The following is a 25,707-nucleotide window of genomic DNA, read 5'->3' as shown; positions in this document are numbered from 1 at the left end:
CTGTGTTTAAGAAATGCAAGATGGAGATTTTTGTTTTTCTACACTGACTAATCAAATAATTGTTTACCTTTCTATCAATTTCATTTTGTCTACATTACACACAAGCAATCTAAAACTTATGCAGGGTGAGTAATGGCCTGTCAAGGACTGAGGAGCTCAGAGCAGAACCTGTTGTGAGAGAAAGCCTTTCTCTGGGTCTCATTGTCATTTCAGAAGAGGATGAATTGGATGTACCTGATGACATAAGCGTCCGAGTTATGTCATCTCAGTCTGTGCTTGTGTCCTGGGTGGATCCTGTTCTAGAAAAACAGAAGAAAGTTGTTGCATCAAGGTACTTTTGCTTATTTATTTGTCTTTATATATGAGAGATGGGGTTTTTCTGGCCCTGAAAAGACATGTATTTAATGATTTTATTTTCTGACTTACATGAATGCTGGCCTCTTTTGTAGCTGAATAGCTGAATGGTAAATATTCTATGACAACCTAGTTAATCCCAAGTGTGCTCACACTTTTCCCACAAATCAGATGTTACCAGGGCCTCGTATGTAGTACACACAGCAGGAACTCACATCTCACTTGCTCAGTGATTTATCTTGTGTCTGGAAATTTCCTAGATTCCATTTCTTTCTGTGCCTCTATTTGTGTTTTGCTTTCTCTCATTGATGTTCTGTTCATGCACAGGGTCCACTTTGGGAGGAGTCTCACCGTTCCTCCTGTGATCCAGGAAGAGTCACTGTAGGATGGACTTTATGTAGAGTGGTGGACAATGTCTAATGCCTTACACTTAGTAGCTCCTCATTAGACTTTGCTAAACACTGACTTGCTTCATGTCTGGCTCATTTACACATAACACTTATCTTCTCCTAAACCATGATGTGATGCTATTCTGGCTTTTATATTCATTTGCAACAGCAATAAAAGGCAAACCAATCATAAGATTAAAATATTCTTATGTTAAAAGGCTACTAGTGAACATCATTTCTAGTTAGTGGTAGATTAATATAGCCATCAAAATTCTATGACTGAATACATTAAGTAACCAAGACAAAGCCACAGATGTGGTGGCCTGGTTATTATGCATTAATTTTTCAACCTCTCTGCAACCAGGAAAGGGGAATATAGTTTAAAACGAATGGGATATGATGATGGCATTATATATATACATATATATAAATGATTATTCATATTAGATATATAGTTTCCTCTACTGTCTGCTAGTAAAAAAGATATCTGATTTTTTTTTTTTTGAAAGACCTCAGAAGATTCATAGTGATTCTCTCCCTAGCCATGTGGTCTTCATCAACACGAAGTGTTCCTTTTACCATTGGACTTTGATTTCCAACATCTTGCTGAAACCAGAGAAGACTTGAGTTTTCTTAGCAGAACTGTTGTATTAATTGGTGTGCTGTGTCTTCAACTGAAACCTTCTCCTGACATATTCAGTATAACAAATAGCACATTTTAAATATATCAAATGCTTTCTACTGCAAAGAGGCCACAAAGACGATTTCTTTGAAAGGGAATCAAATAAATGGTGTTTGTGGCTCTTAGACTGTCGAGGGTGTCTGCTGTCAGGGGTTGCTGAACTGTCCATATTTGGTCATAGCGTATTTCTCCCCCGATAACCATGCACCACAGTTCCTTCTGTAGGTGCCTCTGTCCTGCTGTGTTTCACATTTTCGCTCCTTTTCACGGTAGTAAGTCTACTCAAAACTACATGTTCCCGTTCCTCCTGAACCTATGGAAAACATGCCTGATTTGGGATGAATGAGTCTTTTTGTCTTTCTTTTCTGGAGAGCTGAGATAACTGTGGGCCAGGTCTGTACTGATGCCTTGAGTAGACACAAATACAGATGCACACACACACACTCACACTCACTAACACACATCCCTGATAATGTAGTTGCCTCATAAAAGCTGTCTCCTTTCTCTCCCTTCCCTTTATAATCTCTGCTTGCTCTTTTGAGCAGTATAAGATTTTTTGGTCTTGAAAAGACACTAAGCTCTGTTTTTTCCTCCTACTTTAGACAACTTTGCTTGGAACTTAAGCAGATTCTTTGAGCCAGTCACATAGTCAAAAGTTTAGATTTTTCTCCTCTTTGATTTTCTTACTTACCTCCCAAAGTCATCACTTATGAGGAAGGAAAAACAAGGCATCTAGTGTTGAGTTGCAGAGAATTTGATAGATCATTGTGTTGTGTTTTCTTATAGACAGTACACCGTGCGCTATCGAGAGAAGGGGGAATTGGCCAGGTGGGATTATAAGCAGATCGCTAACAGGCGTGTGCTGATTGAGAACCTGATTCCAGACACCGTGTATGAATTTGCAGTCCGTATTTCACAGGGTGAAAGAGATGGCAAATGGAGTACGTCAGTCTTCCAAAGAACACCAGAATCTGGTCTGTATTTGAAACGGCCTTTGAATTTTCAATTTGGGAATTACACCCAAAATACGATTTAAAGACAATGTAAGATGCCAACAGTGACAAAGGCCAGCATGGGCATTTTTGAAAGTCACATTAACCTTACATTTTGGTAGAGTTTCTATGCATACGTGCAAAGAAGTTAAGGAACTGTTCTTTGGGTCCATGTTTTACCATTTGTTGGCCTTTTCCACTAGCATGTTGTTCTGTTGTTCCGACATGTGGAGCACATTAAATCCCAGTGTGTAGCATTTATCAGTCACCATTGTATGCGTGAATGCCCCTGGGTAATGGATGCTCTTGCATGTAGGAGAGCCTCTGCTTTCCTGAGGCTGAGGCTGCATTTGATTCTGGGAAAAATTTTGGTCTGTATCCAAGGCTACCATTCTTTTCTCTTAAACTATGTCTTTCAAAGTTGTATTAAGATGAAGTTGGAACTGGAGCTTAATCTTAGTATATTTCAATATTTGGCAATGAAAGAAATTCTGAATTACTAAGACAATTTCCCTAGATATGTCTAAACTCATTAAATGAATTGGTTGTATTGACATAAATCACTATATTACACAAAGAACCAGTGTGGAATTTTCTCTCAGGTATAATAAAAATTAACACAGTAGCTCTTCAATAAAAAAAATGTGTACCTACAGACCATGTGCTATTTACATCTAGAATGTCCACTAAGGCATTTAAAAATGTTTCATTCCTTATCATTTTGTAGCTCCTACCACAGCTCCTGAAAATTTGAATGTCTGGCCTGTCAATGGCAAACCTACAGTTGTCGCTGTATCTTGGGATGCGCTACCAGAGACTGAGGGGAAAGTGAAAGGTAGGAATCTTACTCCCTAAACTATAAGATGCATTGATTCTGATGAACATGGCCTCTGCTTACGGCTTTGTTGACTGAAAATGAAATAGGGAAGCAACATACGTCTAAGAGGTGCTCACCCAAGGGACAAGGATATTTCATGCAAGATTTTCATTGCCCAAGATCCAAGCAGTCACGAAAGTGACTATTCTTTTCATCCTTTGAAGGCTTTTTGCTGTTGCTGTTGGGAAGGATGTTTTTCATTGCATGAGTGTGACAGCATAACCTTTTCCCATCTGGACAACACCCTGGCTTTCATGCTATGGGTCTTTTCTTTGTGCTAGGAAGATCACAAAAGCAAAGGTCAGCAGGAATCCTGCAGAGCCGTCAATATCTTTCGTGGGACCGTAAATCCATTTAATGGGTTTGAAAAGCTCAAGTAATAATTGCTGGAAAATGGATTTATTCCCTATTTGTCACCATTTGTTTGTTTATGTATTTATGGATGACAAGGAAAACATAACACCAAAATAGCAAAAAGCTAGATATTTTAAAGAACAAAAATAGAGTAAAGCATTCACAACTAGTTAAATTTTAAAATAGTCTGTTGAGAATACTAAATACACACAAAAAATCTTTTATTGTTAATGTAAAAGCATTTAAGAACCTTTCAGAATCTGTTTGGAGACATTTTAAAGAGCTAGGCTGAAGTTTTTCCTGGCACTGCCTATGCAAATATACTCTAAGAATAGAAAGGAATGGAGGTTTTATTCAAGAAATAAATAATTTTTATTGTTATTAGCTTTGAGGGGCAACTTTAAGTCTAATATATCCAGAAACTATAAAATGTTTGTGTAAGCTTAAAGAAATCCAGAAAATTACTACTAATCTCCTTTGAGATTTTCTTAATTGAAAAAACTGAATGGTTCTCTTTTATATTCGTCCAAAACTATGTTTGCTGACACGTAGGATGTCTTTTCATGGAATAATAGAAGTTAAGGAAGGTCGATGTGGAACTGTATTTTCTATACTTAATGGATTTTCACTTTTTGTTTTTTTTCAAGAATAGATTGTACTATTTTTTTTTTTTCTCTCTCTCTCTCTCTCTCTTTTTTTGCCATTGGAATAGATCCACAACAAGAGAAAAATATTAATTTGGTCCCTTTAAATCAGGGATGTCCAATCTTTTGGCTTCTCTGGGCCACATTGGAAGAAGAATTGTCTTGGGCCACACATAAAATACACTAATGATAGCTGATGAGCTTTTAAAAAAAAGGGCCATGCATAAATCTCATAATATTTTAAGAAAGTTTATGAATCTGTGTTGGGCCACATTCAAAGCTATCCTGGGTTGCGTGCAGCCTGTGGGCCACGGGTTGAACAAGCTTGCTTTAAATCATTCTTTTTATGACAATTTGAACTTTTAACTTCCTCTCTATTAAGTATTGTTGTGCTGCTGAGAAGACCTCTGAAAATTGAATAAAGACTTTTTGCTAACTACTTTTTGTTAGCTAAAAAATGAAAAGGTAATTATTGCACCCCTAGTGACTTTGTTACCATGCAACTTGTGTACTCTTCCTCTCTCTGTCATCTTAGTTGATATTTACAGTTCCTTGGCAAAAGAAGTTCCATGGTAGTCAATTAAATATTGCCAGAAATAATAACTGCAACTGAGTTTTTATGTCCAAAAAAGCTCGCTATCATAACCCTGCTTAGGTAGTTTTCATAAGGATGTAGTGGTGAGATTAAAATTAATAATTACATCGGGGCATTTTCTATGTACGAGAAATATAAAACATAATAGAAGAATATACTTTGACATGGCTAAACTTATTTTCCAGATGGATTTAATTTATTTTAAAATTTGAATCACAAAATTTTATAGACAATGGGTTCTCTTAATTCTTACTTTTGACCACCACAAATGACGAGTTTGTTGATTTTCAATGAGAAATGAATGCTGTGTTTTTTCCAGACAAATGCTGCAAAAGCATTTTTGGTTGAAACTTTTTTGTTTTTTTTTTTAATGAATGTACTTTTTAAAGATTGGAGCTAAGGGAAAATAAAAGATTATCCATGCGCCTGATAATTGTTGACTTTTCTGTGATTCAAGTTACTTTTCTTTACTCTTACTCATTTCTTTTTCTTTTCTTTCTTTCTTTTTTTTCTTTTTTGAGACATAGTCTCACTCTGTCACCCAGGCTGGAGTGCAGTGTGCAGTCTCAGCTCACTGCAACCTCTGCCTCCCGGGTTCAGGTGATTCTCCTGCCTCAGCCTCTCGAGTAGCTGGGACCACAGGCACATACCAGCATGACTGGCTAATTTTTATATTTTTAGTAGAGATGGGGGTTTCACTCTGCTGGCCAGGCTGGTCTCAAACTTCTGACCTCAAGTAATCTGCCCATCTTGGCCTCCCAAAGTGCTGGGATTACAGGCATGAGCCACCATGCACAGACCCTACTCATATTAATTTGATGTTTTGTAAATCTTGGGTTCATTGAGAGGAAAATAGGTATGACAGTTTTTAGTTGAAGGTGAAAATTATTTTTTAAAAAATGATTCCCTTATGTTATCATATTTCCATGTGAGCATAGACATATTTTAGTTCCTTGGACTGAATTTTCTATGGTTTTCCAAATTCAGTGCTATTATATGACTACAGAGTAAGCCAATTACAGATGGAAACATTAGATATCACATAAATCTATTACTTAGCAACTTTTCTTCACAGCTCTAAAATACTGTGAAATATCTTTATCAGCATATACTGAGTAAGAACTTTTTTAATTCCTACAAAAACAAAATTATATTTCAAATATGGAATTTTTCTGGCTAAATGTGCTAACAGAAATAACCCAGGTTAATAAAGTGAAACTCTTGAAGATGTCAGAAGTTATTCAGGATCCATTCCTAGCAGTTGTCACTTCGTTTTCCTTAGTTTATTCTATCAGGACATATCGATCATAGCAAATTAGTAAATAAATACAATTTTAGAAACTCAACGGTGTGTAAATTTGGGGGGAATTGTATGAAGACTGGCCTCCTGGCTTTCATATGTTTAATTTGCTTAAAATAGCAAAGTGCCAGCTAATTAAATACACAGCCCTGTCTGGTTGCCCAGATGAATGTGAGTTCACCTTCTGCTGTGTCTTCAGGCTCCAGCTGGTGACTTGGCGTGCATTGCTAGTGTATTAATTTTAGTAATGCACGTGCTAATTCGTCCTGCCCATATAGTCTGCCTGCTGGACACAGGACTATTTTCAGTTTCCTCCTTCCAACCATCTGCCAAATCATTTCAGAATACATTCTTTCATACGCCCCGGCTCTCAAACCGTTTGGAGCAAAGTCCCTCACCTATCGTGGAGACACTACTTCTGCCCTGGTGGATGGTCTGCAGCCTGGGGAACGCTATCTTTTCAAGATCCGGGCCGCAAACAGGAGAGGCCTGGGACCTCACTCCAAAGCCTTCATTGTCGCTGTGCCAACAAGTAAGCATCGTGTGTCTGTGGCTGTCTTCTCTCTCTCTCCATTCCTGCTGTTTGTTTTGTGTTACTTTGAGTCATGCTCTTGGGTTTGGAACTTCTTAGCGATGATTTTTCTGGGCTCAGTTGCATATTGATTTTTAAAATATTTTTGTGTTCCCTTTAGAAATTAGTCTTCTCAAAGATTAAAATGTTGTTGATTATTGATAACAATTATTATTGCAGTATGATTAATGTATTAATTATGTGATTAATCTGACATCACTATTAATTTTAGGCTTGTGGTGACAGGGAAAGAACATTTTTAGAAATGGTAATGTGGAGGCCGAGACGGGCGGATCATGAGGTCAGGAGATCGAGACCATCCTGGCTAACATGGTGAAACCCCGTCTCTACTAAAAAATACAAAAAACTAGCCGGGGGAGGTGGCGGGTGCATGTAATCCCAGCTACTCCGAAGGCTGAGGCAGGAGAATGGCGTGAACCCGGGAGGCAGAGCTTGCAGTGAGCTGAGATCCGGCCACTGCACTCCAGCCTGGGCGACAGAGCGAGGAAAAAAAAAAAAAGAAAAAAAAAAGAAAAAGAAATGGTAATGTGACATTTTTCATTGTTAGCTCTCTTCAATTTCTATGTAGCTTTAAAAATGTTTAGTTTGCAAAAGCAGAAAGGACAGGAGATGGGTGGCGGTTAAAAATATTACCCACTGCATACAGTATTCACTGGCTGGGAGATGGGTTCACTAGAAGCCCAAGCTTCACCATGATGCAATATATTCACGTAACAAACCTGCACGTGCAACCCCTGAATCTAAAATTTAAAAAAGTACAATTTAAAAATCAGATTAAAGTAAAATTTGTGGTTTGTATTCCATCATTTGGGAGTGCAGCTGTACCCAGAAGGATGTCAGTTGTCTAGCTCACCTGATCCATATCCAAACCAAACACATTAATAAAGATCCACAACTGGAGGGGAGTGTTTTTGGACCGTGTTTTCTTTTCTACTTCCTCACATTTGTGCTGGATATTGGCAGCTTTTCCTTCACTGTGTGCTATGAAGACCCATGGTAGACTGCAATATTAGACAATTTTGTCATGGAAAAATCTGTGAAATGGGTGAGATTTGCCCCTCTGGCGCTCTCACTGCAATATAGGTTCCTCTCCGCTATAGAATCTCTTCCCTCAGTCTGTTCTGAAGACAGGGTGATTACAGTACATTTAATATAATGTTTGCCTATCCCCAGAGTTTTTTATTTGAAGCCTTATTTGAGAATTATAAATGTGTCCACTATTAATGGAATTTTAAACAAGAAGGAGGAAGCAGGTAAGGACATGTTATGGGAGGAGGGAACTTTGTGTAATGCCTTAAAAATGACAAATCAGTTGCTCGTCACACATTCCCCATCACTTTGAGTATAGATTGTTCAGCAATTTGCACCAGGTGTATTTGTGTTTCTTGTCTATTAAGGATGGCTATAATGCATTTGTAATACATTGACTATTAGTTATATTAAGAAAATCCTATATAAGATTTTACATTTATAAAATAAATGAGTTACTTCAAAGTACTCATTTCAGAATTACTTCACATAATAAGATGTGGCATAACCTGGTTCAACAGATAGAGATTTAATTCACGTATATTTTCTAGGACTATATTTGTTACTTAAAGCAAAATGTAAGTTTTAAAAAGAATGCTATCATTGCGAAAACACATTTCCAGGGTTCTAAGGAATTAAAAGTTAGCCATTATGACTACTGATTTGAAATGCCTCCATATGCTGTTTTTAATACTTTGTCTCACCTCCGCTTTCACTTTTGAGTTTCTTCTTTGACAGGCAATTCTTTAAAATCTGTTGCAGCCAGTAAGGCGGAGGTTCAGCAGAACACGGAGGACAATGAGAAACCCGAAAAACCTGAGCTTTCCTCACCTGCTCCAGCTTCCTCCCAACACCCCTCTGTGCCTGCTTCTCCCCAAGGGAGAAATGCCAAGGACCTTCTTCTTGACTTGAAGAACAAAATATTGGCGAATGGTGGGGCGCCCCGAAAACCCCAGCTTCGTGCTAAGAAGGCAGAGGAGCTGGATCTTCAGTCGACGGAAGTCACCGGGAAGGAGGAGTTGGGTTCCCGGGAGGACTCGCCCAGGTCTCCCTCGGACACCCAAGACCAGAAACGGACGCTGAGGCCGCCAAGTAGACACGGCCACTCGGTCGTGGCTCCCGGCAGGACTGCAGTGAGGGTCCGGATGCCAGCGCTGCCCCGAAGGGAAGGCGTAGATAAGCCTGGCTTTTCCCCGGCCTCCCACCCCCGCCCAGGGGCGCCACCCTCGGCTTCGGCCTCTCCTGCTCACCACGCGGCCACCCAGGGCACCTCTCACCGTCCTTCCCTGCCTGCCAGCTTTCATGACAACGACTTGGTGGACTCAGACGAAGACGAGCGCGCTGTGGGCTCCCCCCACCCCAAGGGCGCCTTCGCCCAGCCCCGGCCAGCCCTGTCCCCCAGCCGCCAGTCACCCTCTAGCGTTCTGCGCGACAGAAGCTCCGTGCACCCCGGTGCAAAGCCAGCCTCGCCGGCGCGGAGGACCCCCCATTCAGGGGCTGCAGAGGACGATTCCAGTGCCTCAGTCCCACCCTCAAGACTTTCTCCACCCCATGGGGGATCATCTCGGCTGCTGCCCACCCAGCCACACCGGAGCCCTCCGCTTTCCAGGGGCGGGAAGGATGGTGAGGACACCCCAGCCACCAACTCCAATGCTCCATCGCGGTCCACCATGTCCTCCTCCGTCTCTTCTCGTCTCTCGTCCAGGATGCAGGTCTCTGCGGGAGCGGAGGCTTCTGATGGCGAAGGCGACGGTAACGGCGATAGGGAAGATGGCGGGAGGCAGGCGGAGACCACGGCCCAGACGCTGCGGGCCCGGCCTGCCTCTGGACACTTCCATTTGCTCAGACACAAGCCCTTTGCTGCCAACGGGAGGTCTCCAAGCAGGTTCGGCATTGGGCGGGGACCTCGGCTGCAGCCCTCCAGTTCACCACAGTCCACTGTGCCCTCCCGAGCCCACCCCAGGGTTCACTCTCACCCAGATTCCCACCCTAGGCTTAGCTCAGGTATCCATGGAGACGAGGAGGATGAGAAGCCGCTTCCTGCCACCGTTGTCAACGACCACGTGCCTTCCTCCTCCAGGCAGCCCGTCTCCCGGGGCTGGGAAGCCCTAAGGAGAAGCCCCCAGAGAGGGGCCAGCCTGCATCGGAAGGAACCCATCCCAGAGAACCCCAAATCCGCAGGGGCAGATGCACATCCTCAGGGCAAATACTCCTCCCTGTCCTCCAAGGCTCAAGACGTTCAACAAAGCACAGACGCGGACACGGAGGGTCATTCTCCCAAAGCGCAGCCGGGATCCACAGACCGCCACGCGTCCCCTCCTCGTCCTCCCGCAGCACGGTCACAGCACCATCCCGGGCCCAGTGTTCCCAGAAGGATGACACCCGGCCGGGCTCCAGAACAGCAGCCACCTTCTCCCGTCTCCACGTCCCAGCACCAGCCGGGCCCCCAGAGCAGAGACGCGGGGCAGTCACCTTCCCAGCCCAGGCTCGCACTGGCTCCAGCCAGGGGGCCCCGCCCCACGTCCCAGGGCCGCTCCCACTTCTCCTCGGACCCTTACACGGCGAGCTCCCGAGGGATTCTCCCCACAGCCCTCCAGAACCAGGACGAGGATGCCCAGGGCAGCTACGACGAAGACAGCACAGAAGTCGAGGCCCAGGATGTGCGGGCCCCAGCGCACGCTGCGCGAGCCAAGGACGCAGCCGCGTCCCTTCCCAAGCACCAGCAGGTGGAGCCTCCGACAGGCGCAGGGGCAGGTGGCGACGACAGGTCCCAGCGCGGACATGCGGGCTCCCTCGCCAGGCCCAGCCGACCCGGTGGCCCCCAGTCCCGCGCCCGGGTCCCCAGCAGGGCAGCGCCCTACTCGGGGCAGAAGGAGGAGGGCGCGATCCAGGCCACACCCGGGAAGTCGGAGCCTCCTTCCAAGAGGCCCCTGTCCTCCAAGTCCCAGCAGTCGGTCTCGGCCGAGGACGAGGAGGAGGAGGACGCGGGGTTTTTTAAAGGCGGGAAGGAAGACCTTCTGTCTTCCTCTGTGCCAAAGTGGCCCTCTTCCTCCACTCCCAGGGGCGGCAAAGATGCCGACGGTAGCCTCGCCAAGGACGAGAGGGAGACTGCCATCGCGCTTGCCCCTCGCGGAGGGAGCCTGGCTCCTGCGAAGCGACCTCTCCCCCAACCTCCAGGCAACTCCCCCAGGGCCTCCCACCTCCCTTCCCTACCGCCGCCTCGAAGCGCTGCCACGGCGAACCCCGTCGCGGGCACCCACCCCTGGCCCAGGTACACCACACGCGCCCCGCCCGGCCACTCCACCACTCCGATGCTGTCCTTGCGCCAGAGGATGATGCATGCCAGATTCCGTAACCCTCTCTCCCGACAGCCTGCCAGACCCTCTTACAGACAAGGTAGTTTATTTTTTCAAATGATCTTTCTTTAAGGTGTTCAGTAGTGTTCATGGCAATGCCTGAGAAGTTTTTATTCTATTTTATTTAGCACCTACTATGTCCAAGCACCGTGTTAAGAACTTTGCACATGTGACATAATTTCATCCTCTGAACGGTCTCTAGGGTTTGCATTGTTATTCCTGTTTCCCAGATGTGGAAGCTGGGGCTCAGGATCTGAGGGACTTGTCCTAAGGCAGATAGCTCAGAGTTGCCATTCCAATCCCAAATGGCCTAATTTCACAGCCATTACTAACCCACATTGCCTCTAATTCTATAGTCATTTCACTGTCCTACGTTGCCTCTTTGAATTCCTTGGCATACAGTCTTAACCTGTGAAAATGTGTCACAACCGTGATGCCCAACTTAGCTGCTTCTTAGTTGTTCATGCGCCCTCATGTGTTTAAGGGATCCATAGTAGCTGGTTAGATACCTGTGTAGGCATATCTTGTTCTTGTTCTTATCTTGTTCTCATCTTCTGCATGCGAAACTCTCAACCAAACAAACCCTGAGATGAACTCAAATATCTTGGGTATGAATTGCTCAGACAGTGCAATTAGTGAATGTTGTCTAAAACCTCCAGAAAATGCATGTTAAAGATTGTTGTCACAAAGAGGAGTTACAGGCAGATGTGTGCTTTGTATTTCTATAACAGAGGGTTGAACGAAGTCAGCTATGAACAGGAGTTTATGTCCAGGGCAGGGTCTGAGGTTTTTTTTATGTACCATAAAATTGCATTCAGTTAAATGGTGCTTTAAACTCTTCTTGTGTGTAATTGGGGCTTTGTAGAACGTTCTTGAATGAATTTTTTTTTGCTGATCTGTACAATGCATTGTTATTTTAGCCCAATGTAAACACAGAACAATGCCCCATATCAAACTCAGTTTTCCACTAAGATTGGCTGTTTTAGTCAAACCCACCTCCCTGATAATAGATGTAAAACTCAACGTTCCCTTGTACATAGTAGGAACTCGATAAATATTTAATAAATAAATGAAGGAATGAGAGAAATAAATGTCTGCCCTGCAAGTAGCGGTCAGAAAGTCCAAGCCCTTTGCCCAGCAGTCAAGGCTGGACCAGAGCAGACTGGAGCTGATAAGAAACATCTCCGTGTGAGGCAGAGACAGACAAACAACTGTAAGGGTGCTGCTGGGTCTTCTTACTGTCTGAGCAAATACTTCTCAAGCAGCCCCACAGCATTCAGCAAGCTTTGAGACAGCATTGTGCATTTATATTTGGTGATTGGTGATTGGGACCTGAGTCAGCTGGGCATAGCTGTGTTTAGTTTAACATGCCTAAAAAAATGGGACAGCATCTAGTACATTTTAGACATAATTTTCTCTGTCCTTCCAACCCTTCCTTCCTCCAACTTCCACATGGCTAAAATAAAGCTACAGCTACCAAGGTCTTACGTTTTCTATGGCAAATTTACTTATGCCACACACTCTCATTCTCACAGTATTGTCAGAAAGCTGTGACTTTACTGTATTCTTAATTGACATCCAGATCTGTTATGGAGAAGTCATAATTTGAGACTATCATTATCTAATATATTTGAGCTACTGGTTTAAAATTCTGTTTAGAGTTTCTATTTGAAATGATGTGTTACTACTTATAGTTTGGTATGAAGCCAACTTCCCGGGCATGTTGAATTTACCAGGCTCTGTTATTTTTATTTTTGGTACTGTGTAGGTTATAATGGCAGACCAAATGTAGAAGGGAAAGTCCTTCCTGGTAGTAATGGAAAACCGAATGGACAGAGAATTATCAATGGCCCTCAAGGAACAAAGTGGGTAGGGTAAACTTCTTTACACATACCCGTTGTTTTCATGCTGTTGAGAAGAGAAAAATGGTGGACATTGTGTAATCATAAATGAAGTGGCCTTTGTTTGTTCTTCTCCTCTAGTTTTAACTACTCATACGTACTTGTATAGAGTTTCTTTTAATACTTGGAAAAATCTTTGGTTCTCCTGGTAACTAGCTTGTTTTTTCTCATAGCCAAGATAAGGTATGGGCCTTTCTTTTTCATTTACTTCAACTGGTTAGGAAGGTCAAATGAATGCAAGGCCCAACCATAGCAATTATAGACCCAATGGATGGCCATTCAAAGGAACTTATATTTTCCCTGTCCTGGTAGCTTATTTTTATTTTTAGGTTTTGTTTATTGTTTGATTAAACATTACACATATTTTCTGTAAGTCATCTCAAATCCTTTCTAAAAGGACACAGGGTAAAAATGAACGAATAAACAAAAAACCCTGAATGATACTGGAGATTTTTATTAGATCATCTTTTGAATCTTCCAACAATTGTTGGACTAAAATTATTTATTAGTACTTTATGTATGTCTAAACAGCTTTAATTGCTTGGGGTTAAGATAAATGTTTAGGAGGTTTTGGTGGGTTGAGGGTAATAGATAGAACACTTTACAATATTCAGGAATTTAAAGTACTTTTTCTAAGAATAAAAAAAGTATTTATACTATAATTCCCAATAAAGACTTCCCATTTATAATGATAAGGTTTAGGGAAACGTACTAAAAGACTATGACATTTTCAGTCATAGGGGATCTAAAGATGCATGTTATCATTTCTTAAAGGAAGAGAAATTTATAGGAGGAAGAATGTACATTAAAGCAAAATGCTATTGTAAACAATTTTGAATGGAAACAGTATGGGGTAGATTTCAAAATAGTATTTATATAAATTTTATTTCAATGCCAAAACAGCATCCACCAAAGTGACTTGCTTGTAGGGCTTCCTCCAGTAGCCTGAGTGTGCAAAGCAGTGGTTCTCAAACTTAAGCCAGCTCAGGATCACTGAGGATTTTGTCAAATACCAGTCTCAGGTAGGGCTGGGAGATTTGAGTATCTGACAAGTTCCTATGTGATGCTGAGGCTTCAGGTCCAGGACCATGCTTTGAGAACCACCAGCAAAAAGCATGAGCTTGTTCCTTAATAAACATAATTATAGCTTTCTTCAAGTTTTACAGTTCCTCAGAAGGAGACATTTTTTTGCATGCATACTATATTAGGCAACATGATTACAAAATATATTGTTTTTGTTATAGCAACTTTGATTTTTAACATTAACAGCAAAATGGAAAGATTTTATGTCTTTAACATGCTAGCAATTCACATTCATTGCAAGAAGTTAAAACAATTCGTATTGAAATATATGAAACAGAAAATAAACATTCCTCACCCAAACTACTTCTCAAAGATAACCACTGTTGACCATTTGCAGTATAACCTTCCATAATTTTTTTCTCTGCAGTTTTAAGCTTATATATGCAAATGGATATATTTTTATTTTTGCAAAATAATCAGCCCTGTAATCTGAGTTCACATGTATGTAGAATGTATGTAGAATTGTCTGCATAATATTCTACCATGCGGATGGGCCACAAATTATTTAATCTCTCCCCTCAACTGAGAGACACATTGTTTCCTTCCTTCCAGCATTAGACACAATGTACTTGATGGTAAAAATATTTTGAACATCTTTTGTGATTTGAGAAACTTAAAACAATTTACATATTACATGGGTAAGCAATTATAATATGAAAGATGACTGCTTCGTACTGTATTTTTTAAGACTTTATGAATCATATTGACAAAAATAATGTCTTCTATTCATATGGTTTCCTTCTGTGGAAGCTTCAGGTGTATGCACATATATAGTTGGACTCATGTGACCATTTCAAAATGTCCAATATATTCTTTAATCTATGTCATGGATTTAGGTTGTGGACCTTGATCGTGGGTTAGTATTGAATGCAGAAGGAAGGTACCTCCAAGATTCACATGGAAATCCTCTTCGGATTAAACTAGGAGGAGATGGTCGAACCATTGTGGGTAAGTGAGAACGGTTTTTAAAGAATAAAAGCCTACTGAATTAGCTATAGAATTACAGCTTCTATCTTCCTTCTCCCCCTCATTTACAATGATTGCTCTTGGTTTGGTTACTTTTACCAATGTGAGAAGAAGAGCCTCAAAAGAGGCAGAACTTGGTGTTTCCCCCAGACAGCTTTAGTTCTCTTCCTGCAGGCTGCACCCTCTAGAAAATGTGGCCCTTTAATTTGTTCTTAAATTGGCCCTTTTAGAGGAGGGGTCCACAAACTACAACCTGTAGGTTGTAGCCCACTACCTGTTTTTGTAAGACTTACTATGAGCTCAGAATAGTTTTTACATGTTTAAATGATTGCCAGAAAAAAGAATATTTTGTGGCATGATAATTATATGAAATGCACATTTCAGTGTCCATATGCAAAGTTTTATTGGAACACAATACACTCACTTAATTATGCATTGTCTAACTCATTTGTTATGTGCTGTTATTGTCTATCTTCTTTTTTGCACTCTAAAAGCTGATTGAGTAGTTGCAACAGAGACCATCTGGCCTATAAGGCTTAACATATTTGCTTCCTGGCCCTTTACAGAAGTTTTCCACCTTTAATCCAAAGTAACACTTTCCCCCCTTAAGCATAGGAATGAGGCAAAGGAAAGTATTTCTTCCTTTGCTAGATACGAGAGTTATCTCAGGATCGTGGAGCATACTGATGCAATATTCATTTATCCCTTTGCCTTTTACTGATTAAAACATGATAATACATAAGCTTTGAGAAGACACTTATTGCTTGCTTTTTATTTTTTCTGGATTGTTTCACGTCGTTGCATAGCTATTGGTTGATTTTATTTCAGATCTGGAAGGGACCCCTGTGGTGAGTCCTGACGGCCTCCCACTCTTTGGGCAGGGGCGACATGGCACACCTCTGGCCAGTGCCCAAGATAAGCCAATTTTGAGTCTTGGAGGAAAGCCGCTGGTGGGCTTGGAGGTCATCAAAACCACCACCCATCCCCCTACCACTACCACACGGCCTACCACTACGACGACGCCCCTGCCTACCACTACAACCCAGCGGCCTACCACTACAACCCAGCGGCCCACCACCGCCACCACCCGCCGCACAACCACCACCCGTCGCACGACCACCAGGCGCCCAACAACCACAGTCCGAACCACTACGCGGACAACCACCACCACCACCCCCAAACCCACCACTCCCATCCCCACCTGTCCCCCTGGGACCTTGGAACGGCACGACAATGATGGTAACCTGATAATGAGCTCCAATGGGATCCCAGAGTGCTACACTGAAGAAGGTAACTGGCTTTGTTCTAATGCTAACCACTTATCACGCACACTAGCACGCCGCAGCTCAGAGCAGGGTGGCAGAGCCTGCAGGGGAGGGATGAGCACCACGCACAGCAAAGCAGCAACCTGATACATTTTTGGTCCCAGCAGGTTTGTCTGACAGTACCATGCCACAGCTAAGGTTGGAAGACTTAGGAAATAAAAATATTGCATGGGACATATTTATATGAAAAAATTATTTCTTGTTGACTTAAAGTCAGATTTAACTGGGCATCCTGTGTTTACCTGGCAGCGCTTATCACAACCCAAGTCAAGAATTTAGCTGAAACTTGTGACATTATTTGTTTGGGCTATCATTTCCCAAAGTGTGTTCCAATGGATATTGTAGATTAGTGATTGTAATATATATGTATATACTTAAAAGGTTCTGTGATTAGCTATGTGATTTAAACAAGGTTGGATAAATTTCTTACTGTTGTAACACTTAGATCACTGAATAGTCTTGTTGAGAATCTCCAAGAAAAGGAATGTTTCCCCAGCATGTTTGGCAGCTGGGCACTTTTTTGATCAGCCCTCCTTTGGAGAATTCTAATCCTCATGTGGCTGGGCTTCCTGTGGGAGTGTGGGCTTTCCACTGGGTAAGAATGCAGCATTTTCCCTTCTTTGCTGATCTGCACTATCCTGCCGCCCCTGATGTGAGTCTGTCTTCCTTCTGAAAGTGGCTTGTTCTCCCTGAAGAGCAGGAGCTAGGACGCCTTTATCCGGGTCATCGTGGAGCCCATATATCAATGTGTCTCCATCCTTTCTGCTCAGTCCCCTGCTCAAGCTGCCTTGGAAGAAGTCATTCTAGATTTGCATCAGCCGTGGAGGAGATAGATTCATCTTCTTTCCCTCAGTTTGAAATGAATTGCAATGTCAACTATAAAGCTTAAGTCTTTTTAAACCAAGGCAGAGTGAAGACATTTCCTTTCAGGAATCAAGTCTGGAATTCTTGTGCCGCATTATTGACCATGATAAGCCCAATCAGTTTGAACATGAATACTGTATCCAAAATGGGAATTCTGTTGGAAGTTAGTCTTTCTGTGAAGAAGTTCCAAAGAAACAAGAAAACTTGACACATCTAAAAATTCCACACCAAAGAAACATGGAAACATACAGAGGGAGAGGAACAATGGGAAAAAAATTTCTACTCTGTCCATTGACCCAGTGAGTACAAATTTGAATTTACCTTTGAATTTCTAGTATTAAAATATGATGTTGCTTTCCTTGACATCTGACTTCTGCATGCATTCATGTGTTTAATTTTAAAGGGTGAAATAGAATTAAAACATAATTACTTAATAATTGGTTGTAAACAAAAATGGACTATTTTGGATTTGATTTTAATTACTGTTGCTATTATTTCACGTTTTATTTTGTCTGCTTTTATTTAGGCCTTCTAACATGTTCCCTTCATTTACTTTGTATTTTTGGACTTTTATTTAGCATGAAAGTCAATATTTTTCTTGGCAATTTTGTCTCTTATTTTCTTTGCAAATCATGACACATATATGTTCACTCCTGTCCAGTCTCCTGATTCCCTAGTCCAAGCTAAAGAATAGTTTTCCTCTGGACAGCATTTGAAAATAAGTACAAATCAATACAAAGTCTTAGGGAAAAGTTAAATGTGGGGACAGCAATGTATCATCCTTATATCACATTTTAATGCACTATAATTTGTTAGTTTAAAATGATTTCCATATGGCCTTTCTTATTTCTACTGTTTCACTAAGAACTTCATTAAACATTTTCTTCTTTATTGACTGTAATCATAGTTATTTTTATCTTTTAATCTTTTTAAACCACTTTCTTGATGTATGATTGGCATAGAAAAAGTTCTGCATATTTAATCCATACACGTCGATGAGTTTGGGATAAGAATACACTCACAAAATCATCATCCTGCTAAGGCCACAGACACATCCATCACCTTCCAAAGTTCCCTCCAACTCCCACTTCTTTATTGTTAGTATTATTCTTTTCTCTTTATTTGTGGTAAGAACACTCACCATGAAAGTGGTCATTTTTTGTGATAAGAAATTAAAGTTTTACTATTACAAAGATACATGCACATGTATGTTCATTGCAGCACTATTCACAATAGCAAAGAAAGAGATGGAATCAACCCAAATGCCCATCAATGATAGACTGGATAAAGAAAATGTGGTCCATATACACCATGGAATACTATGCAGCCATAAAAAGGAATGAGATTATGTGCTTTGCAGGGACATGGATGGAGCTGGAAGCCATTATCTTCACCAAATTAACACAGGAACAGAAAACTAAACACCTTGTGTTCTCACTTATAAGTGGGAGCTGAACAATGAGAACACGTGGACACAGGGAAGGGAACAACATACAATGGGGCCTGTCAGAGGGTCGGGTGGGGGAAGAGAGAGCGTTGGGAAAAATAACTAATGCATGCAGGGGTTAATATTTAGGTGATGGGTTGATCTGTCCAGCAAACCACCATGGCACATTTTACCTATGTGACAAACCTGCACATCCTGCACCTGTACCCCAGAACTTAAAAACAAAATTAAAAAAAGAAATTAAATTTTAAAAATGTATTAATACTAGCTCTGTTGAGATAAGATTCATATGCCATAAAGTTCATTCTTCTAAATTTAGTGGATATTAATATATTTACAGTTGTGCAATGATCACCACTGTTAGATTCCATAATATTTTCATCACCCCAGGAGAAATTCCGTACTCATCAGCAGTCAACCCTCATTCCTCCCTCCTCCCAACCCTGGAAACCACTAATGTACTTTCTCTCTCTATGGATTTACCTATTTGGGACATTTTGTATAAATGGAATCATGTCATATGTGGCTTTTTGTGTCTAGCTTCTTTCACTTAGCATAATTGCCTTCAAGATTCATTCACATTATAGAATACATCAGTACTTCATTCTTTTTATTCCATTGTATGGATATACAGCATTTTTTCCATTCATCGGTCAGTGGTCATTTGGGTTATTTCCACTTTTTTGTTATTATGAATAATGCTGCCTCGAACATTTGTTTTGTTTGGTTCTGCTTGATCTGACTTCTCCGTTGGATAATAAACTCCATGCAGTTGAGACAATGTCTTCTGCTTCATCTCGAATTCCTTGTGGTACCTAAGTACATACCTTTGGATATCCAAGCAAGACCTTAAGGTATAGGCATTCTCCATGTCCTAAAAGCCAGTGCTTTTTTTTTGTTTGTTTGTTTTCCAGGTTCTGTATCTACAGCAAATCTGATGACAGAGGGTGTACACGGAATGTGATAAGCCAGATGAACACCGTCAAGAATTTGTAGCATGACCTTGTTACAGGCTGCAGAAAAACATCAGTCATTACAGAAAACAGACCTTCCCTACCATAGCTGGGTCTCCAGATAGAAAATATTGAGAAATGCAAACATTCATTTGAGCTGGACCAACTGTACAGTGTGCAAATATCCTTGGGTTTCAAATAGCTGTCATTTACCTTCTGTCTCTAAACTTCTACTGAGAATAATTTTTAAAAAATATTTTTTAATATCTCTGGAGCAAAGGCCTTCCTTCTTTGGTGACATTTTTCACTTATTTTTTTCATGGCTACTTGATAAACTACTGAAGAGAATAAACGACACTGCTGTGGTTGATGACTGGCAAATGTGTTTATGTGAAGAGGCTGAAGCTTTTTACATTGGTGCTGAGTTGGCTTGTAAAATACCCAGTTTTACATAGTTCTGAATAGTTTAAAATGGCATTCAGGTGGGCCAAAGTAAGGTGGTCAACTTTTTTTTTTTTTTTAATTGTAAATATATTTCATTACATCTGGAAGTTATTTTTACTTGGAGTCAAGATGGTTCTGTTTTAGAAAATTTATGCCTGAGTTTATTTGGTCTTAAGAAAAAGAACACTAAAATCACTTAGTAGATTGTTTACTTAATGCCAGAGGACTTAACTGTCACTCATCTCAGGAAGTGAACTCATTTGCCGGTAAAAGCATCATTTCTGTAGCCTGCTACATGCACTGGAGTATTTCAGCACCTCATGGAGTTACCCGTAACACCAGAGTCCATGAGGGAAATGGTGTACTTTTCCCTTTTCTTGTTCACCCTGGGATGCAGAAACTTCACCATGTATTCATTTTTGATCTGGCCAAAAACAATAATGAAAAGAAATGACACTGAACTGATAATGAGGAAAAGCAAGACGATATTCCTAAAGGTTAAATTGACAAGGGAAAGAAAATGGTAGGCCAGGAAACAATGGCAAGATAATCCCAAACTTTACAGGGTGTGAACCTGAAAACTGATTTGAACAAGCTCAGAAGTAATTTGTCTTGGATCCCAGGCATATTGACATTGGAATGACCGAAGGAAAGTTTGTGTTTAATAGTTTTTCATGAAATGACCATTCCACCCCTAAACGGATGGATAATTTACAACTTCTCTCTGCTTAATATTCATTGGCTGAATCAGAACACACCAGAGTCATTGCCTCAAGGACCATCTTTTGGGCCTCGGAATAGGAGCTGGGAGTTCTTACGGTGATCCCAGGAGGGCTGGACAGACCACTCGAGGCTGCCATTGCCCTTTGTGGGTGGAGTTTGTTTTTACAATGTAATATTCATGTCATTCAAACTAGGTTGAAGAGTCTGGTAGAATAATGACACAGGAGTTTATATACCTTCTACTTCAATTTCCCCTTCATTGCACTGTAGAATGGTGATTCTAATAGAGCATCTTCACATCGACAAATAATTTTATTGGTTAGTTCAACTTTTAAGAAGTGGAGGCAGTTTTATGAAGTATAAAGTAAGTAGTCTTTGGAGCCAAAGTACTTGAAGTTCACATTCTGGTTTTGCTGTCTTTTACCATCTGCATGTCTCAGGCGTGCTGTAAATCCTCCCAGAGCCTTGGTGTCCTTGGCTGATGTATTAGTCCGTTTTCATACTGCTATAAAGATACTACCTGAGACTGGGTAATTTATAAAGGAAAGAAGTTTTATTGACTCACAGTTCTAAATGACTGGGGAGACCTCAGAAAACTTACAATCGTGGCAGAAGGGGAAGCAGGCACATCTTACATGGTGGCAGGTGAGAGGGGGAGAGAGAGAGAGAGAGAGAACGCGCGAGCAAGTGTGCAGGAAAAACTACCATTTAGAAAATCATCAGATCTCATGAGAATTCACTCACTATCATGAGAACAGCATGGGGGAAAATGCCCCCATAATCTAATCACTTTCCACCAGATCCCTCCCTGGATATGTGGGTATTATGGGGATTATAATTTAAGATGAGATTTGGGTGGGGATACAGCCAAACCGTATCAGCTGAGAAGTGGGTATTTATAAGCTCAATGTATCTCAAGGGTTTGTTGTGGAATTATCTATACATAAAAGTGGCTGATACAGAGAAGGTATCTGGAGCCATCCACTAGTCACTTCTTCCTCTTTTCCCCACCTTGCCCCCTTTTAATGGTGCATTAAGTTTAGAGAGTTCTATATAATTGCTGTGGGCTTCAGGTCAAAGGGAGGAAAGTAATTCCTTACAATTATTTTTTGAGCTATAAAACCTTTTGACTCAAGATTTTATCAGCTACAGTGAGATGTTCTCCTTTTTACAGCTGCATCTATATACCCCAAGTAGAGAAATAGTATAATCGATTCCGTTACACCTTTTCCAAAAGAGTTCTGCTTAAACTACCCTGATAATGGAGGTGAAGATGCCTTTTATGCTTAAATCACTCACCTTTCTTTTCACAAGTTACTTATGCTCATAGTATTGGTTTAGTCATTACAGGAATTGTAATAGTTCTTCTAACTAGGGTTTCCTGGCTTTTCCAAAAATCACATCTGAAATTTTGTATTACATTTAAAGTATAATTCTGTAGTCAAAATAGACCTATCGGTTAGTACAACCCAATCTGTCTGTAAAGAGAAATTTGCAATGATTGGCATATTTTTCCAAATTTCCTCTGCAAATTAGGAAATCTGATTTATCTCCCGAGTCGGTAAGAGAGGGTGGGTAGTCAGTAGGAAGTGGAGAAGCACAGGGAACTGTCATTGGTAGAGTTTGCCAAGTTGGGATGTAGATGAGATAGGAAATTACTCTGCTTCTTGAATATTCCAGAGGCAAGGTGGAGGGGGTGGAGGAATGAAGACTGATGAACAAGGGAGTTCACACATGAGGGGCTTTTTGTCACCATCCTGAGCACCAACCGCCCACTCTCCTCTCTCTCTCTCTCGTGACTGCTTCCTAAGAGCGCCTGCTGTGGCATGAGGGGCCAGGGGACTTCCCTCAGCATCAGAGCCCTGAAGGCAGGCAGGCGGGTGGGCTGAGGTGGTAGGAGGGAGGTGAGAGAGAGCTTGGGGGTGCTGAGGAATCTGGGAATGTGGAGCGGGGTGTTTGCTCCTGACGGGGCAGGCATTTGTATCACCCTTTCCTGGGCCCAAAGGAGAGAAAGTCTGGGTTCCATGTCAGTGCTTTGATGATTTTCCTCCTGAAAAAGTTGTGGAGACTCTGGCCTGGGGGACTTGTTTTCATGACCTGCTTGAGGTGAATGAATTGTCACGCTCTGGGGCCTGCTTCTGAGAGAACCATGGAGAAGGAGCCCTGGATGACCGGTCCTTTTCTCTGTCTTCACTAGATGAGTTCTCAGGCTTGGAGACCGACACTGCAGTACCCACGGAAGAGGCCTACGTTATATATGATGAAGGTACAAACTGGCTTTTGAAAAATTATTTGCACACTTTCTTTCCTAATCAAAGGATCTGATTGTAACTATTGAATGGATGATCTTGACGGAAGTTTCCTTTTGAGCTTTGGGCTGGTGGCAATGCCGAGGGCTGGCTTAGGGAAGGATGGTTGTACCCCATGCTTCCATGTCACCCCCAAATGCCTATTTGATCTAAGAAAAACAGTGTGCTTAATACACAGATGCAGATTCCCACTTGGTCCCTGTACTCCCCGTTCCCTCCCTCCCAACCCTCCTTAGGCCCAAGGAATTCTGGAGTTATCCATCGGGGCTTCCCTTCAACCTTCATTTATAAAACTTACTTGGTTTAACCAAGTCCAACTTCCTTACTTGGCTCTTCTCTTTCTTATTTCTTTCTTTTCTCTCCTTTTCTAATTACATAAAATATGTGATGCTTAGATCTGTTGATTTCTTATCATAGAATCTTTTCAAGGGTAAGTTTGTAAGATTAGGAACATTGGCCGGCCACAGTGGCTAAAGCCTGTAATCCTAACACTTTGAGAGGTCAAGGAGGGAGGATCACTTGAGCCCAGGAGTTCGAAAGCAGCCTGGGCAGCATAGCAAGACCCTGTCTCCACAAAACATTAAAAAATTAGCCGTGTATGGTAGCACACACCTGTAGTTCCAGCTACTTGAGAGGCTGAGGCAGGTGGATCGTTTTGAGCCCAGGAGTTTGAGCTACGATGGCACCACTGCACTCCAGCCTGGGTGAGAGAGCAACACCCCATTTCAAAAAAAATTTTTTTTTTTAAATTAAGAATACAAAGTGCCTTGGACAGCATCTGGGAGAGTCATTCAGTAAATGGTAACTAATGGTATTAGTACACTTAGGACCTTGTGATTGTTTTGTGTGATTTGGAAGTTGCCTCTGCAACTTGAAGAAGTTCTTAAAGGAATCTTGTCCACGTCCAGTGCCGGCCTTTGACACCAAGGCTCAGGATTCTCACTTTTGAGGTCCACCTTTTCTGCAATTATTCATAGCTCTAATTGTCTTAAATCACAACTGTGCAAACAATGTCACTTTTGATGTGTTATTTATTCATAATAAAGCTTGATGTAGTGGTTTAATCCCAAGGTTTTCAAACAAAAACTGACTTAAAGATAAACAGCAGATGTTAGAAAGCAAACGAAGATTTTTTTTAGCACCTTTGAAAATACTAGGCATCTTTCTTATCTTTGAACAGTTTGAAAAAGGGGCAGAGTTTTATTTTCTTTTTCAAATGTTAAAGGATTAGTTGTTTTGGCAGGATTAATCCCACCCCCCATGCCCAGAAAAAGTTCATACACAGAAGAAGAAAAAAAATTTGTTTTTGAGATGGAGTCTCGCTCTGTCACTAGGCCGGAGTGCAGTGACATGATCTTGGCTCACGGCAACCTCCGCCTCCTGGGTTCAAGCGATTCTTTTGCCTCAGCCTCCTGAGTAGCTGGGACTACAGGTGCACACCACCACGCCCAGCTAATTTTTGTATTTTTAGTAGAGATGGGCTTTCACCATGTTGACCAAGATGGTCTTGGTCTTAATCTCCTGACCTTGTGATCTGCCCGCCTCGGCCTCCCAAAGTGCTGGGATTGCAGGTGTGAGCCACCATGCCTGGCCAAAAAAACACGAAAAAAATTCAAGTTTATTTTTTGATGTTATCTTTTATTTCCTAAAAGAGAACATTATGCAGGTAGAGCATGGCTTTGGGCCAGTGCCATGAGCTACAATGGATGGATTCTAACGTTCTCTCCAGTTGTGAGTCTAAAACCCCACTTTTTCTGGTCATATGTGTTTCTTTTTGCCCTTTCTCTCTTCTGTCTGCAGCTTCTTTTCTGCAGGGACAGAAATGGGAAGAAATAGTATTTTAGTAGAAACAAATTACGTTTGGGCATAGCATTTATTTTAGGGTGTGTGTCTGTGTGTGCATGTGTGTGCGTCTGTCTGGGTTTTAGCCTACCGTTGAATGTTAGGAAGGTATCATTTGACTATAGAAAGTGCTCCTTTTCTGGCAATGCCCAATTACAGAGCCTTCATATCATTTCAGATTATGAATTTGAGACCTCAAGGCCACCAACCACCACCCAGCCTTCCACCACTGCTACCACACGGGGGGTCATCGCAGAAGAAGGTGCCATCAGTTCCTTTCCTGAAGAAGAATTTGATCTGGCTGGAAGGAAACGATTTGTTGGTAAATATAATGTTGTTAATCAGAGAAACATGGGTTTTTAACTTTTGGTCTTTGAAGAAGAGCATTACTAATCTCTTGGCCTGGCCAAGGCAGTGCATTTTGAGAAGTTTTCCCAGAGTGAAGCTTCCACTGGGGATAATTGAGTGAGTCAGTCGTGTGTAGATATGTATTATTTTACTTTCTGCCAAAATCAGAAGAGGGGAGGATTTGGAGTCCAACAGAGGAGAGCTGAGACAGGCTGCCTTGCAGAGAGTAAGAGTAAGAAACACTTAAAAACCATCTGGACCAGGGAACATGAGTGTTTTTGTTGTAGCCAGTTTATCCACGACAAGACTTACCACTGGGCCTTGTGTGTGTACTGTTT

The 25,707-nt window shown here is 41.6% G+C and overlaps 1 protein-coding gene across 4 annotated transcripts in view; it reads left to right on the top strand.

Annotated features, from left to right (window-relative positions):
* The window catches only part of FNDC1 (fibronectin type III domain containing 1), a 102,675-nt gene that overhangs the window by 54,140 nt on the left and 22,828 nt on the right, over positions 1-25,707 (top strand). For 2 of the 4 annotated variants that reach the window (XM_077999228.1, XM_015137625.3), the window contains 10 exons: positions 214-331; positions 2,212-2,399; positions 3,145-3,252; positions 6,531-6,719; positions 8,571-11,204; positions 12,933-13,033; positions 14,985-15,096; positions 15,943-16,404; positions 23,068-23,136; positions 25,200-25,343. In XM_077999228.1, the coding sequence (XP_077855354.1) occupies positions 214-331; positions 2,212-2,399; positions 3,145-3,252; positions 6,531-6,719; positions 8,571-11,204; positions 12,933-13,033; positions 14,985-15,096; positions 15,943-16,404; positions 23,068-23,136; positions 25,200-25,343 (4,125 nt within the window). Of the gene's footprint in view, positions 1-213; positions 332-2,211; positions 2,400-3,144; positions 3,253-6,530; positions 6,720-8,546; positions 11,205-12,932; positions 13,034-14,984; positions 15,097-15,942; positions 16,405-23,067; positions 23,137-25,199; positions 25,344-25,707 lie in introns of all 4 variants that reach the window. The other 2 variants (XM_028847010.2, XM_028847009.2) reach the window with 1 other exon arrangement.

This window comes from Macaca mulatta, chromosome 4 (genome assembly GCF_049350105.2).
Source record: "Macaca mulatta isolate MMU2019108-1 chromosome 4, T2T-MMU8v2.0, whole genome shotgun sequence".
NCBI classification, from domain to species: Eukaryota; Metazoa; Chordata; class Mammalia; order Primates; family Cercopithecidae; genus Macaca; species Macaca mulatta.
Note: the sequence above shows the minus strand (reverse complement) of the source record. Positions and strands in the feature narration are given on the sequence as shown.